The sequence below is a fragment of the Lissotriton vulgaris genome, chromosome 9 (genome assembly GCF_964263255.1).
Source record: "Lissotriton vulgaris chromosome 9, aLisVul1.2, whole genome shotgun sequence".
NCBI lineage: Eukaryota > Metazoa > Chordata > Amphibia > Caudata > Salamandridae > Lissotriton > Lissotriton vulgaris.
In genome coordinates this window covers 968,189,751-968,205,699 of record NC_141697.1, presented here as the reverse complement: position 1 = coordinate 968,205,699, position 15,949 = coordinate 968,189,751, and the positions used below count along the sequence as shown (strand labels likewise).

Here is a 15,949-nt window from a genome sequence, read left to right as displayed (position 1 = left end):
ACCAGACGTGTAGTAATTGTTAGATAAATATATTACAAGACGGCGCTTTATTCACGATACAGCCTCTCCGACTTAAGAGAATAGAATACATGATTGGTGGAACATAAACATGTCATACCATAAGAAGGGTGGACAAGCTCCGGATTATGGCGTTTTTCAAATTAGACCAAATTTGAAAAGGAAGAGGTGCACAGTGACGCATGCACGCAGAACGCCACTAATGATGTAAGAGTGGAGCCGAGCCCCGGGTGAAAGGTGGTAACAATGGCTCCTGGGTGAGGCGGAAATCAAATGCTCCAGTAACACCCCGTCTTATTAAGAGAGGTGGTGAGTTTAATCCTGGGCACTGCCCCTGGTCGTGAAGGATAAAATCCCCAGATGTCCGTGGGCACTCGTCACACTTGATGTGGGGGACGGCCAAGGGTGTTGTGTTCCTGGTTCTGGCACGCCCATGACGCCATGAGCGTGCAACGTTGAGTCATGTGACTTGCTATAATAAAGAGGGGCCCCGCACGCACGTACGCCAGTCAGGCGCGCAGACGGAGAGCCAAGAAGTTATACCCAGGGTCCGCCTCTGTTATTTCTACAGCCACGTGTAAGGCCTACTTGCACCTAGATGCCCCGGAGTGTAGGTCCCAAGTTGAGACCCCTAAGGCTGCCACTACTCACACCTACGACACAACAACTGGCGACAAGGGTGGCTGCCGAACCCTCGCCGGGGGTGCGTGTGTGCCTTCTGTCCCGTGCGGCGGCCACAAGTCCGTTCCTCGGCTCGTGGTGCTCGTGCCTCACGCCCACACACGCACTTGCTGTGCACACTTGTGGTGAAGACTCCGATTCCTGGGGGTGTTCAGGTGAGCTGAGTGCTGCCGTCCCACGCCGGCTGTTGGGGCCATGCTGCACAGCGCTATCCTGCGGAGCGCACTGCTGTGATCGCCTGCCCGCGGAAGGGGGCCGTGTGCACTTCAATCGGTGGTCTCACGCCCAGCGCCGCACCTGGCCTCCCGGCATGTGCGTGAAGCGCGCTTCTGTCCGTCTCGCACGGCGAGTGGGGCGGCGCCCTGCCTCCTCTTACGCATCTAGCGGACGCGGCGCCTGCCGGTCCCACTGTTGGCCTTGGTTGCCCGTGGTGAGCGCGCCAGTCGCACGCGCCTTTCCGGGCTCCCCGACGGGAGTGCCACCGCCCCGGACATCTGCGCCACCATCACCGAGCGGGCGGGCCATGTGCTCACGAGGCCCCGCGCCTGGCAGAGGCCTACATCCGGCCCCAACGGGCGCAGCCCCCATCGGGCTCCCCGCCCATCAAAGACTTGATCAGGCGCCGGCAGGACGATGGCCACGATTCCGCCCATCGAACCCTTCGTGGTGGAGGGGGCGCCCTCGGCGTTAGCTCCAAAATGGAAAGAGTGGGTGGACAGACTCCTTGTATTCTTCAAGGCCACGAAAGTCCATAAAGAACAAAAGAGAGCCATGGTGCTCCACTTAGGAGGCAAGGACATACACTCTATCGCTAGAACACTCACAGAGGCGACTCCCAAAACACATCACACGCTGATAAATGCCTTAAATGCCCACTTCGAACCCATGGCCAACCAGGACTATGAAAGGTTTGTATTCAGACAAGTGCGTCAGCTGCCGGAGGAGTCGCTGGACACCTACCACACCAGACTCAAAAAGTTAGCGCTATCCTGCGGTTTCGCAGACGTCACGGAGGAAATCCGAGGACAAATAATACAGGGCTGTGCCTCTGCCAAACTGAGGGAAAGAATATTGGAAGAATCAGGCAAACCGTTAGCCGACATTCTGACTCTCGGTCGCACAAAAGAACTGTCCAAAGCCAGGGCGGCACACATGGAGGCAGCATTACAAGCAACCGTCAAAGTGGAACCCGTCAACAAACTTCAGGTCCAATCACCGTCCAAGTGGCACAAAAAGACATCCCGCGCACCGAGCGGGGCATCTGGACATACATGTGGATACTGTGGAGGCCCGAGTCACCCAGCACCAGAATGTCCAGCTAGAGGGAAGCGTTGCTCGGGATGCGGAAAGCTCAACCACTTCGAGAAAGTGTGCCGCTCGAAAAAATTCCGCAGGCCCCGCCAAGTGGCAAATGCAGTGCCGGAAGGTGAACAGAGCCATAGTGACATGGACGACGATGAAGAAGAAGAACGGTCGGTGCACAAAGTACACATGATTGGCACCGCCGCCCGTCGCACCAGAACGCTCCCACAATGTTCAATCAGAGTGGCTGAACAAGACATCATGGCGGTAGTGGACACGGGAGCTTCCATCAACCTCATGAGTGCAACGCTCTACAGAACCATGACACCGCCTCCGGCTCTGAGCCCCACGCCCATCACCGTATTCGTGTATGGGCAGGACACCCCTCTCAAGATCCGAGGCAAATTCCGAGCGGCAGTCCGCCATGGGGACAAAACAATCAACGCGAACATCTTCGTATCAGAATAAGGGCAGGGCATGCTGCTAAGCTGCAGAGCGGCCGAAGACCTGGGCGTCGTGGCTTTGCCTTCGGTGTTCATGAAGAATCGGTACAGCAGCTCATCATGGAATTCTCTGACATATTCGAAGGGATTGGACGTTTCAAAGGCCGTGAAATACACCTACACGTCGACCCCATGGTACAGCCGGTAGCCCTGAGACACCGACGCATCGCATTCCACCTTCTACCCCTGGTAGAGGAGGAACTTCGAAAACTGGAGGCGGCTGGCATCATTGAGAAGGTCTCGGGCCCCACCCCCTGGGTGTCGCCCATTGTGGTCACGAGGAAGCCGAAACAGCCAGGGGCAGTCAGAATATGCGTGGACATGCGCCTCCCCAATGCAGCCATAAAGCGAGAACGTCACATAACTCCCACCATTGACAACTTAATCGGGGAAATGGCCGGAGCCTGCTGGTTCTCGAAGCTGGACCTACGGTCGGGATACCACCAGTTGGTACTGGACAAGGATTCGCGAAATATAACCACCTTCTCGACCCACATAGGCCTCCGAAGGTACACCCGACTCAGCCAGTCTCCAGCGCAGCGGAGGTGTTCCAGAATGTTATTCAAGAGCTGATCACAGATATACCAGGGGTGATAAACGTCAGTGACGACATCATGATACATGCCCGTACCATCACAGAGCACAATCAACGGTTAACGCAGGTATTCCGTAGGCTGAGAGAGGCTGGACTCACGCTCCACAGAGAGAAGTGTGAATTCCTACAAAGAAAGATAGGATTCTTCGGGTACATCTTTTCCGCAGAAGGAGTCAACCCAGACCCCGATAAGGTCAAAGATGGCAAAGACGCACAACCCCCTACCACAATCACCGAAGTTCGGAGTTTTCTCGGCATGGTTAATTATTGTGGGAGGTTCATTAGAGACCTTGCCAACCTCACACTCCCCCTGCGAGAACTCACGAAAGACTCCACGCCATGGACCTGGGGACCTGAACAGGAAAAGGCATTCCAGGACATTAAGGCATCACTCTCGAGCAACACGACCCTGGCATTCTTTGATCCTCGGAACTCCACCCTGATAGCAGTAGATGCTGGGCCTGCCGGGCTAGGGGCAATCCTAATGCAGAAACAAAGAGATGAACTGGATTGGGTGCCGATTGCTTTCACGAGCCGCTCACTCACGGATACGGAGCAACGGTACTCCCAGATTGAAAAAGAAGCAATTGCCATCCACTGGGGATGCCGACATTTTCACCTCTATGTGTATGGCAAGCCGTTCACGGTGGTGACTGATCAGAAGCCCTTGGTGGCCCTATTCTCGGGGACCTCGACAAAACCACCGCCCCGCATTGAGAAATGGATGCTTCAACTGCAGGAGTACAACTGCAACATTGAATACCAGCAAGGGGCAAGGAATCCGGCAGACTACCTTTCACGCCATCCCCGGCCGGCGACCCCGGAAGAAATGGAAGAGGCTGAAGAAACAGAAGCCTATGTCAAGTGGGTGACAGCGTGGTCATGTCCGCGACCCCTCTCAGTGGTTGACATAGCGAATGCCACAGCGCAAGATGTCTGCCTACAGAGGGCCAAAGAGGCCCTCCGAAAGGCGAGTTGGCACCGTGCCAAGGAAAGTTGGAAAGTGCTCACACCAGAAGCCCGAAAGATAATGGAAAGCCTGCACCATGTCAGAGAAGAGCTAAACGAAGATGACACCGGATGCCTGCTGAGAGGGCATCGTCTGGTTATACCCACTGCATTGGCCGAACAAGTGGTGCAGCTGGCACACGTGGGTCACCAGGGAATGGTTAAGACCAAGGCACGCCTAAGAACAAAAGTGTGGTTCCCCCTGATGGACGAAATGGTGGAGAGCGCAGTGAGATCGTGCCCAGCCTGCCAAGTTACCGGGGACGCTCCTCGTGAAGCCCCAATCATAGTGGAACCACGGCCATGACAACCATGGGAAAGAGTCAGCATGGACTTTGGCAGTCTACCGGACGGGAGACACACCTTAGTGATGATTGATGACCATTCCAAATACCCGGAGGTGGAAATAATAACCAGCACGAGCGCCGGGGAAGTCATACCCAAGTTGGAGAAGATCGTTGCAGCTCACGGGGTAATGCGTGAACTGCGCACCGACAATGGGCCCCCGTTTCAAGGACAAGAACTGGCTAATTATCTATCCTCCCTCGGCACTCAGCATCGGCGCATCACCCATCGCTGGCCTCAGGCTAATGGAGAGGCAGAGCGATTCATGAGAACTCTGAACAAAGTCATTCGCATTGCACACAACAAGAGCCAGTCACTAGAAATGGCTATCTTCACGTTCCTCCGGAGCTACAGACAGACCCCACACTCTACCACAGGGGTAGCTCCAGCACACGTCCTCATGGGGCGGGTAGTGACTGATTCCATCCCCACCACTCGCGGTGGACACCTGAGGGGGCAGACGAAGACCGGATTGCGCAGAAAAGATGAGCCACCTTTGCTCAAATCAGCAAGAAAAGAAGGGCTGTGATGGTCAAGTTCAGTAGAGGGGACTTAGTGCTTCTCCGAAACAGAGTAACCAGCGGAAAATTCAGACTGAACTATGAAAGAGGACCTTGGCGGGTGATTGGTGTGAAAGGCACCCGTATCATAGCAGCTCGGGGGCGGGAAACAGTGACAAGAAACGTGTCGCACTTCAAACGCTTCCATCCAGAGCCAACATCACCCTGCCCTCCAATGTTCGATGCTGGGAACGAGGCTGCTGTCAGCCCTACTCACCTTGAAACAGTATCCAGCCAAGAAGTCCCCCAGAGAAGCAGCAATCGTGCGGAAGTGAATGGCGAGCTAAATGAAAGCTCTGAGGCCCTGGAGAACATGCTGTGTCCCGAGGTGGCAATCAGTAGGTCGCCGTCAACAGTCCCGGCTACGGCAGAAGACATCCTGAGGTGAGGGGAGTCGCAGTATGGACTGAGAAGAAACCCCACACCCTCCTGTCGGCTGCGCGACGACCTTACGTAAGACTGTTCTTTTGCGAAAGTAAAATGTTAAAGCTAGAGAGTGATTGTTAGGTCAGTGATCATGCCCAGTAATCTGAATAGCAGTTGAGCCGAGTTTGCCAAGGGAACATATCATGATAGACTGTTTGAAAGTGTTGCGTGTTTTTGTTTTCTTCATGTTTTAGGAGGAATGTTGTGTTCCTGGTTCTGGCACGCCCATGACGCCATGAGTGTGCAACGTTGAGTCATGTGACTTGCTATAATAAAGAGGGGCCCGCACGCACGTATGCCAGTCAGGCGCGCAGACGGAGAGCCAAGAAGTTATACCCAGTGTCCGCCTCTGTTATTTCTAGAGCCACGAGTAAGGCCTACTTGCACCTAGATGCCCCAGAGTGTAGGTCCCAAGTTGAGACCCCTAAGGCTGCCACTACTCACACCTACGACACAACAAAGGGGAATAAACAAGCACTAGAGATTATCACAAGGTATAATGCCCCGATATGGGGGGCTGAGTAATTTGGGGAATGTTTTTGATATGTACAACAGAAAGTCACAATAAAACGAAGCCCGAGTGCGGCCCTGTCTGAGGAAATAGAAATAACATACAAACAACAAGAGACAGGGGCTACATTCTAGAAATTTCAGAGTAGAGAGACTAACAAACAACTTTGAGAAAAGGGCGGAGTCTCAGAGCCCCATAATAAGAGCATATTGTAACGAGATCTTACCATCTTGGAAAACAGGACTGTTTTAGTAACTATGCTTTAAACATTGTTTTATAGAGAGTGGGAGGCCTGATTGGACATCCGGTAATTCTGACCTTGTGCTCAAACTGGCCAGGAAGCCTGGAGTTTTAAGAATCCAATCGAGCTCCATGCAAATCATTGAAAAGGGATATTTAATTTAGGACAAAGGTAGGAATATTGTAAGCTACCTTCATCAGGATTAATGAACTATATAGGTTATGGCCGACCCTAAAGCCAAGAGGGGGTGAGGGTTAAATTCACCTTTCAGTCTACCTCTGAGATGGATCTAGCAGGTGGGGAGAGTACCCACATTGTGCTACATGCTAAATAAACACATCGGATCTGGATTAATACCGAAAAAACCGAACGAGGGCCAAGTTAGGGGTTCACCTAGTGAGTCTTGATAAATAAAGATAGCCCACCATCATTATGCGCGAAAGTAAAAAGCCAAATTATGTATGCATAGCATGTGAAGAGAGGTCGCCTGAAAGTATTCCATGATGTGAGAAGTGTAAAAGATATGTGAGCTATGTCAGAGAAGATTGGTTCATGCAGTGAACATTGGTGAACCCCTAAGCCTGAGTGAGATAAGTGCCATTAGAAGTTAGTGTGTTTCATATATATGTAACATTATGGATCACAGATTGAAAAAAACACAGTATATATGTATTTATTCTCTTAATTGATAAGATGGTTATGTGACTTTAATTGTAACTATGTATATGATTAGGTTACCAATGTTGATATATGATTGGTAATAGTGAGCCAGATGTATTAAACAGTTTTACCCATTCTGTATCTATGGGAAATTGTGTTATTACATCTGGCCCAGTATCATTTACATGTTTGCACACACATAGTAACGATAAGTTTGACATGTGAGAGATATACTGTTGTCTTGAAGAAGGTGGTCAGAAATGGCTTCAAACCACCGAAACACGTTTGGGGAACATATTGGCACACTAGATGAGAACACTAGATGAGCACCTTGTCATAATCATATGCCTATATGAATTATTTGTACAAATTAGCAAACAGTTAAGACAGAGTGCATTGTCTTGTGTGCTCTCTCCTTTCCTTTCTTTCATACAGGTTATTGATGGGCCAGCTAACCACGCCCTCGCCCAGGGCCCACCCGCAGACCCGACCGACCGACACCGCGGCCCGCAGCCTCAGACAATGGATCAACGACTGCGCCAACACCCTCGCCCCGTTCAAGAAGCCTGCCTACACCCACTCCAGCAAGAGAGCCAGCTGGTTCACCGAAGACCTCCAGGCCTCCAAGCGAGCCTGCCGGAAACTAGAGAAAAAATGGACCTGAAAAAAAACACCGGAAAACTGCACAGCCCACAGGAACGCCACCTGCCAACACCACCAACTTATCAGATCCGCCAAAAGGACCGCCTTCAGAGACCGCCTAGACAACAACGCACACAACAGCAAAGAGCTCTTCAGCATCGTGAAGGATCTCCACAACCCCAGCTCCAACGACAACGACATCCCACCATCACACGACCTGTGTGATGCCCTGGCTACCTTCTTCCATCGCAAGATCGCAGACATCCACGACAGCTTCGACACCGTCACCACCTCGGCAACATCCGACATCCCAGCACCCACGACCACCACCCGCACCAACCGCCTGCCCGCTTGCTCGCCTGGACCAACATCAACGACGACGACGACACCATCAAGATCATGAACACTGTCCCCTCCGGATACTCAGAAGACCCCTGCCCACACCACATCTTCAACAAAGCCATCAGCACCATTGCACCCCACCTCCGGAAAACCATCAACATCTCCTTCGAGACAGTGACCTTCCAAGGGAGCTGAAAGCATGCAGAGATCAACGCCCTACTAAAGAAACCCAAGGCGGACCCCAAGGACCTCAAGAACTTCAACCCATCTCCCTGCTCCCGTTCCCGGTGAAGGTCATCAAAAAGGCCATCAACCAACAACTAACCAGCTTCCTTGAAGAGAACAACATCCTGGACCCATCCCAGTCCGGGTTCCACAGCAACCACAGCACCGAAACTGCCCTCATCGCCGCCACCGACGACATCAGTATCATGCTCAACAATGGAAAAACCACAGCCCTCATCCTCCTGGACTTGTCAGCCGCTTTCGACACAGTCTGCCACTGCACACTAAGAGCAGGCCTCCACGACGCCGGAATCCAAGAGAAGGCCCTGGACTGGACCACCTCCTTCCGCTCCGGGAGAACCCAGAGCGTTCGACTCCCCCCCTTCCGCTCCAAAGCCACCAAGATCATCTGCGGCATACCCCAAGCTCATCTCTCAGCCCTATGCTGTTCAACGTCTACATGGCACCACTCGCCCAAGTCGCCCAACAGCACGACCTAAACATCATCTCCTATGCTGACCACACCCAGCTGATCCTCTTGCTCACCAAGGAACCCCACACCGCCAAAACCAACCTCCATGAAGGAATGAAGGCTGTCGCCGACTGGATGAGGGACAGCCGACTGAAGCTGAACTCGGACAAGAGAGAGGTCCTCATCTTCGGCTCCACCCCCTTGGCCTGGGACGACTCCTGGTGGCCAACGGCACTAGGAGCTACCCCTACACCCACCAACCATGCACGAATCCTAGGGTCATCCTTAACACCACACTCTCCATGACAGAGCAGGTCAACGCCGTCTCCTCCTCCTGCTTCAACACCCTCTGCATGCTCCGCAGGTTCTTCAAGTGGATCCCCACCGAAACTAGAAGGACGGTCACCCAGGCCCTCGTCAGCAGTAGACTGGACTACGGCAACGCACTCTACACAGGAGCCCCGGCCAAACTCCTGACACGACTCCAACGCATCCAGAACGCCTGATCTTCGACATCCCCCACCTGAAAGTCATGCACTGGCTCCCCATTAACAAGAAGATAACCTTCAAGCTCCTCATCTATGCACACAAGGCACTCCACAACACCGGCCCAGCATACCTCAACAAACGACTCGGCCTTTACACCCCCGCCCGCCAGCTCCGCTCCGCTCCGCAGACCACGCTCTCTGAACTTTTAATAATAGAGAGTAAGAAAACATTTTTTAATATATGTTTTATTATGCACATGACGGATCAGATTATATTACATGTATATTGTTATATGAAAACACCTTTTTATTAGATATTTGACAGAGTCAGTAACTGTTGTGGCACTTTACTTAGGATTGGGGTCGTGTACATGAGTTGTGAATAAGTCATAGATTTATGTGTGGTGGAACAATAATGAATGCATTTTTGGGGTGATTTATGATTCTAAAGAGAACATTTTGTGACTTTATACTCTGATACAGAGCCTGTGCCTTTGGATTGAGGGCCCCCTCTCATTTTATTTCCTTCTGGACATACAAATAACTTGTAAGATCCTTATAAGGCACAGTAGCAAGTACTTTATCACATATAAAGTTAATTCCTCCAGTACCCACGTATTTGTTTGAGAGGAAGACTGTCACTACTGAAAACAAATTACCAAGAGTTTGTTTATGCCAAAGATTCCACCGCTCACTACACAATAAAACGTGTAGGACAAAAGAACAGGCTATTCACAAGGGCAAGGGTGTTTCTCTATGTATGAATAATTGGCAAGGGTAGAGCTGACAAGCATGTATAAGGCCTTTATATGGTAGTACCAAAGGTATGGAACAAAAACGCTTACCCTCATGGCCTCCTGAATGTGGTCCTGCCGCACAAGTTCAGCTGATCGGTCCATGTACCACTTCAAACATCGTATGAGTTCCCTGTGTGAAAGAGAAAGCATCACCATCTGAATAACAATAGACAATACCATCAAGAAAGTTTGATAAGTAGTCTAAAAAGTAGAATGCTTTTGAAGATGTAGGTAAAGAAGGCTGGGCAGAAATAATGCACCCAATCCTGCCCCAAAACCTCTCAGATTCACCTGTACTGGGAGAGATACTTAGGCTTGCTGATCTGACAAAATCCAAACATATTTCTGAGACAACCTTGGCACAATTGTGTAAGGCCATGTTAGCTTCAATATATTTTTAAACTTGGAACATTTCTCATGTTTAGAAGTAATTATAGATCCCCTAATATTGTTTCACATTTACATAGTCATATGGTCTCTGGGTGTGAGCTAGGAAGTTGCATTACTTTTCTTGCTTTCAACCTAAAATTTACCAGCAACTTTATAAAAACATAGACAACTTTTTGTTATCTGAATATTCCGGGCTTGATTTGCAGTTGATTAGTAATGCAGAAGTGATATTTGGATGACATCCAATAAATGTCCTTGGTGCTGGGCTGACTGGAACTTCAGATTCCATTGCAGAGGCTGCATGTGCTAACAAGCATGCTTGGGCAGGAAGATACAGGAGGCCAATAAATCTCAGAACTACTATCATCAAGATCCAGGACTGAGGTTGAGCATCGGGATCATAGCCCATATGCCCTGGACTCGTTCCAGTGGATGTAAGGCCTTGAACTGCACTGTATCAACAATAGCTTCAATGAACGGCAACCTCTAGCCTTTATGGCCTTGCCAATGGCCTTTGATTGTGTTAATCAGGCTAAGCTTATGGCCAGGCTGGATTTATTAACTAATTTTACTAAGTCTTTCTATAATGACCAGTGGCCCACAGTGCACGACCCTTAACTATTACCGTTGGTAAAGAAGTGTTATCAAGCACTAGTTCCTTATCTAATCTAGGGGTTACTCTCACCACGTCTCGGACATGGGCTGCGCATATTGCACAAAGTAGGACCAAATTTTCCAGAGCTGTTGGCTCCCCGCAAAGCCTTCCATCACCCAAGGGAGAGAGGGTTCTTACACCCGTTTTGCATATATATTCAGTACATTGTGTTCCTATAGCAACTTAAGGGGAAGGCATATGGGGCTTGGGTGACTTGACCGCCCTCCAAAGGAAGGAAAATTGTTTCTGTCAGAGAGTATTGTCAACCCTGTGTCAACCTCTAGTTTTATTTGCCACAAAGAACTAGGATTAGACTTTCTGAGCGATTTTATTAATAGTCGGCCAACTCTCTTGTGGCTATCTACCTGGAGCTCAGATAAAGCAAAATTAACTAGAGAGGTCGTTTTAGACTGTTTGGCTGCTTGTGATAAGGGTATCTTGACACCCTGGATAGCATACATCAAGAAATCCCTGGAAGCCACTGGATTGGCTGGTGTGCTTTTAGACAGATCACCGCTGGCATTTCTGTCACAAAACAAGTGCAAGTCTTGCTGTTAGAGCAAGGTAAGAAGAGAGGTTGAGGGCTAAAAGATAAAAATCTAGTGTTAAGCATTACTTATATCTTAATCCCGTGGCCACTTCTACCAACTATTTGCAGAATACTACCAAGAGTTGGCTTTTACTGATTATCTTTCGAGCAGTTATAGTGAAGTACTTTCTCTGTTTTCCAGCAACCCCAGCTCAACTCTAAAGAATGCCCATGTGCTAAATTAACCAAACTATAGTACATTTTCTCTTTTTTGGTGAATATTATAAAATGTGTACCAAAAAGTTCCTCATACCATTTTGAAGGCTTAGGAATCTACGGCTTTGTATGTAAGCATATCATTTTTGTACTGGCATTACCAGGCGATAAAATGTGTGGACAAGTGTTTCTGTTTCTTAAAGCTGCAGTCCGATCCAGGAGGTCAATGCTTTTAGATTAATTTTAGTAGAGTGATGAATTAGTACCCATCTCTGTTTTAATTTCAGTTTTGTTCATTCCAGCCTGTTTTATTTAACCTTAAGTTAATCCAGGCAACCGGGGGGATTTTAAAAGTGCATAGGAGTTGTGCCATAAAGGTTATAAGTCACCTGTAGAAATCTATAAGGTTCAAGCGAGGGGGCATCAATGTATGGTGCTGAACTTTGGGGCCATTGTTCAGCTAATGTTCTAACCCTAACAGAAAACAATTTTATAAAACAACTTTTGGGTTTGCCCAAAAGTACCCCCCTAATACCCTTAAGGATGGATTTGGGCATTGTCCCCATCGTAAGATCTAATTGCTTCTCGTCCACTCCTTTACTGGCGACGGTTATGGAGTACGCAGAGTTAGGAAATTACAGGGAGGAACTAAAAGCTGTTATGGCTACATAGGGGGCGGGGAATATCCCATAATTGTCTTTTATTAGGATTACATTTCGTGCCTTAGGGAGGGATGACCTATGGTCGGCCCAGAGGAGACATGTCCAGTCATTTCTAAAAAATCACTTGCAATTGCTTTGAAAGAATATAAACTGGCATGTATTTTGCAGACAGTAGACTCTTCCAGCTTGACTTCTGGGTTCCTGAAAGCAAAACAGCATTATAAGCTGGAGTTGGTGTTGGATCTTATCCAGCCCCTTGCAGCATAGAAACTTTTTCTGCAATTTAGGCACGGGACGCTCCTGCTCCATGCGTTTACTAATAAGTGGGTGGGCGCCATTAAACAACTCTGTCTTGGGTGCTTAGTAGCCGAAGAAACGGAAATTCATGAATTATTCTTCTGCTTGGCATATAGAAGGGTCAGATCTAAATGGGTCCTCCAATTATGCAGAAATTTGGGTATAAGAAACCATAGAGAATTCTATAGGGTACTAAAACACGATACTCACCCAGTTTTTGCTGTTGCAATCTCCAATTTTGTATTTGCTATGTGGTGCAAACATAGGTGTTTATTGAAAAGCTGACCTGGGAATTTAGTAATCCTGTTTCCTTAGGCTTATTATTGTGATCCTAAATCAGTAAAAACTTAGGCTGTGAACTTCTTTTAAAGTTTTTTTTAGCTTAATTAATATTTTAAAGTGCCTTTTTTAATTGACTATACTGGTTTTATTGTTGAAATTGATGCTCTTGCTATAGTATTTGCCCTTGTTTGCTGCCCCACCCGTGATTATCGATTTCTGGGGGTGTGATCCTCTACATTTTGCTATTTCTTGTAACTTCTTATTGGTTTTAATGATAATTCTACTTGATAATTGTACTTTTTGTAGTGTCTAATTATCATGTTGTCCTGTGAATTATGTTTTATGGAGAATGTTATTTTATATTTGCTTTTATGGCTGTAATAGCCAAAATAAAGCTTTTTTGACATTGACATTTAGATTGTTGTTTATTAACTTTCCAAACCTGATAATGTTATTAATTTTAGTTGCGTGTTTTTAATAATTTGTATGTATTTTGTTGCTATTTTGCACATATCCTGCATGCTTTTAAGGCTATTTGCAGCCAAATAAATAGAATTCTGATTCTGAACGGCAACCTCTGCTAAGGAGTCAGGTGCGGCTTGCTGCTCATTGATAGAGAACCTTAATGATGTCACAATATTTGCCATCAGTTGTAGGGGATCTATGACTGACTGTGGTGGGCACACCGTTAACAACCAGTCATTAAGGTAGGGAAAAACTGGCATTCCCATTTTCCAAAGGTGTGCTGCAATCACTGACATCACTTTTGTGGGGCGCTGTGAGGACATAGGGAAGCACTGCAAACTGAAAGTGCTCCTTGCTGACCTTGAACGAGCGGAAACCTCTGTGGGACCGCAGGAAAAGTATGTGAAAATAAGCATCTCGCTGATCCAAGGACATCATTCAGTTCTCAAAGTCCACTACAGGAAATGTGTGTGCCAGTATGAGCATTGTGTATTTGTTTTTTCACAAGAAGCATTCAATGGTCGAAGGTGCACATAGGCTGGTGGTCTCTGTTGTGCATCAGCACAAGGAAGTAACAAGAGTACCAGCCCCCTTCTCTTTCCAAGTCTGGAACTCTTGCGATAGCACCTTTGGATAGCAACACTTGCACCTCCTGTACTAGAATGTAGAAGTTCCCCTCTGAAAGTTATTTGGGTGTGGGGAAATTTTGCAGAACAAAAAGAAAGTATAGGGCTTAGCCATGCTGATTGATTTGTATGACCCATCTGCCAGACAAGATGAATCGCCACCTTGGGAGGAAATACTGAATCCTGCTTCCCACGGGATGGGTGCATGATACCAAGGGCAAACTAAAGCAGCTTGGTGACTGTTTCCGCAGGGGAAGGGAAGTGAGAAGTCTGGTGACAATGCTGGTGTGTGTGTTGTCTGCCAGACCCATGTTCCTGGTGTCAAAAGGACTGAGGTGACTACTGCAGTGATTGATAAGACTGTCACTGTCTACACGCCAGGCACCTGGTGGAGCCCCTGAATTTTCTGAACTGATGTGGGAACCATGTGGCAGGGCTCAAGAGACCCAGGGATCATACTGTGGCTCTATTGACCTTAAACACTCTTGAACAGAATCAGATCTTTCACCAACAACACTGGAGCCATCAAAAGGTAATATCCATGAGAGAGGCTAATACATAGCAAGATAATTCAGTGGCTCACATTCACGCATGAGGTCAAGCACAAATCTAGTGCCAATAACCCTTCCCAGGCAATCACTAATATCGTGGTCAGCACGAATCATTTGGCCACATCCTGACCATCAAAAATTGTTTGAGCCAGAGAGGCCCCCCAGGGTCTTCCAGGACTGCTGGTAGGATTTTGTTGGGCATGCTCCAAACAACATGCATGTAGCACCTCAAAAGACAGACTGCACCGGCCGATCTCAATACCAAACTGACATTGGAGAACTCTTATTTTCTAAATGCCTCAATCCATTTGAACTCCATAACCAGAGGAGTTGTGGGGTATGAATTGGAGTTCACCTTGCTGGCTGAAGCCCGAACCACATGGTTCTCTGGGGTAGGGTGTTTAGCGAGAAAATCAGGATCACCTAGTGCTGGTCTGTGATGTGAACAGGGCTTTTGCAAGTTAAAGCGAAGCAAAGGCCTAGATGTGGGTGGGGCATAATGCACATTTTCCACAAGTATGTTATTCTTGGTCTCTCGACTTAAAGACAGCTACAATTGCAGGACCTCAGCTGCCTGTCTGACTACTATCACCAATGAGGGACTCTCTTCATTGGTTGTTGAAGTGGTGAGTACAATCCTGTATCAGAGGAGATGTCAAGCCCACTGGACTCTTATAAGTCCAAGTAAAAATTGTCATCGTGATAATGTGGGTCAGAACCAAAAATATAATGGAGTCTCTGCTGGCGCATCCTTCCTTTCTAGAGGCATTGGTACAGAGTTTTATGATGACTGATTGAGCTATAATAATTTTGCAGCATGACATCGGTCGAGATAAAGCTGAAGTCAGTTCAGAGTCAGACAGCAGAATCAGCACCAGATACTCTTCTGGCACCGGTGGTGTCAGTACCAGTGTCGACGAGCAAGTCTCTTTATTGACCTGTGTGTCAGAAATGCCCTGGGAAACTCTTGTTGCACTTGGATTAGTTGGGAAGTCATCTCTGTGACAGGGGGCCCTGAGTGAGACCTACTGACATTGTAACACCCTCACAACTTAGATACAGAGTGGTATTATGCAATAGGGTCCTGCTTCACTTTCTGCGTTTGCTTTTGGACTTTGATTTGGACTTACCAGAAGACTTCGACCACAACATAGACTTCTCCTTCTCCTGGGAACAGCCCTGAGAGCAGGACCAAGCCTGCACTCACTTCCTGTAGTGGAAGTGGGACTTATATTAGGGCTGCAACTTCTTCTTATGTTTGACAATGAACATGTTTGCTCATCGATCCCAGGTCGCCTTGGGGTGGATGAGGGTTTACTTGTCGCACAACTTCCAGTCATGTCCCAAGCCCAAACACCAGAGACAGACCTTGTGCAGATCCATGACCGACATCTGTTTTTTAAAGTCTAAGCATGGTTTTAAATCTGTTGTATTAGGAGAAGGCATCATTGCCTAACACA

General features: G+C 48.2%; 1 protein-coding gene across 1 annotated transcript in view; it reads right to left on the bottom strand.

The window, feature by feature from the left end:
• The window catches only part of DOCK3 (dedicator of cytokinesis 3), a 1,414,611-nt gene that overhangs the window by 305,026 nt on the left and 1,093,636 nt on the right, over window positions 1–15,949 (bottom strand). Inside the window, exon 22 of the mRNA XM_086938817.1 lies at window positions 9,865–9,946. Coding sequence (XP_086794943.1) covers window positions 9,865–9,946 — 82 coding nt within the window. The remainder of the gene's footprint in view (window positions 1–9,864; window positions 9,947–15,949) is intronic.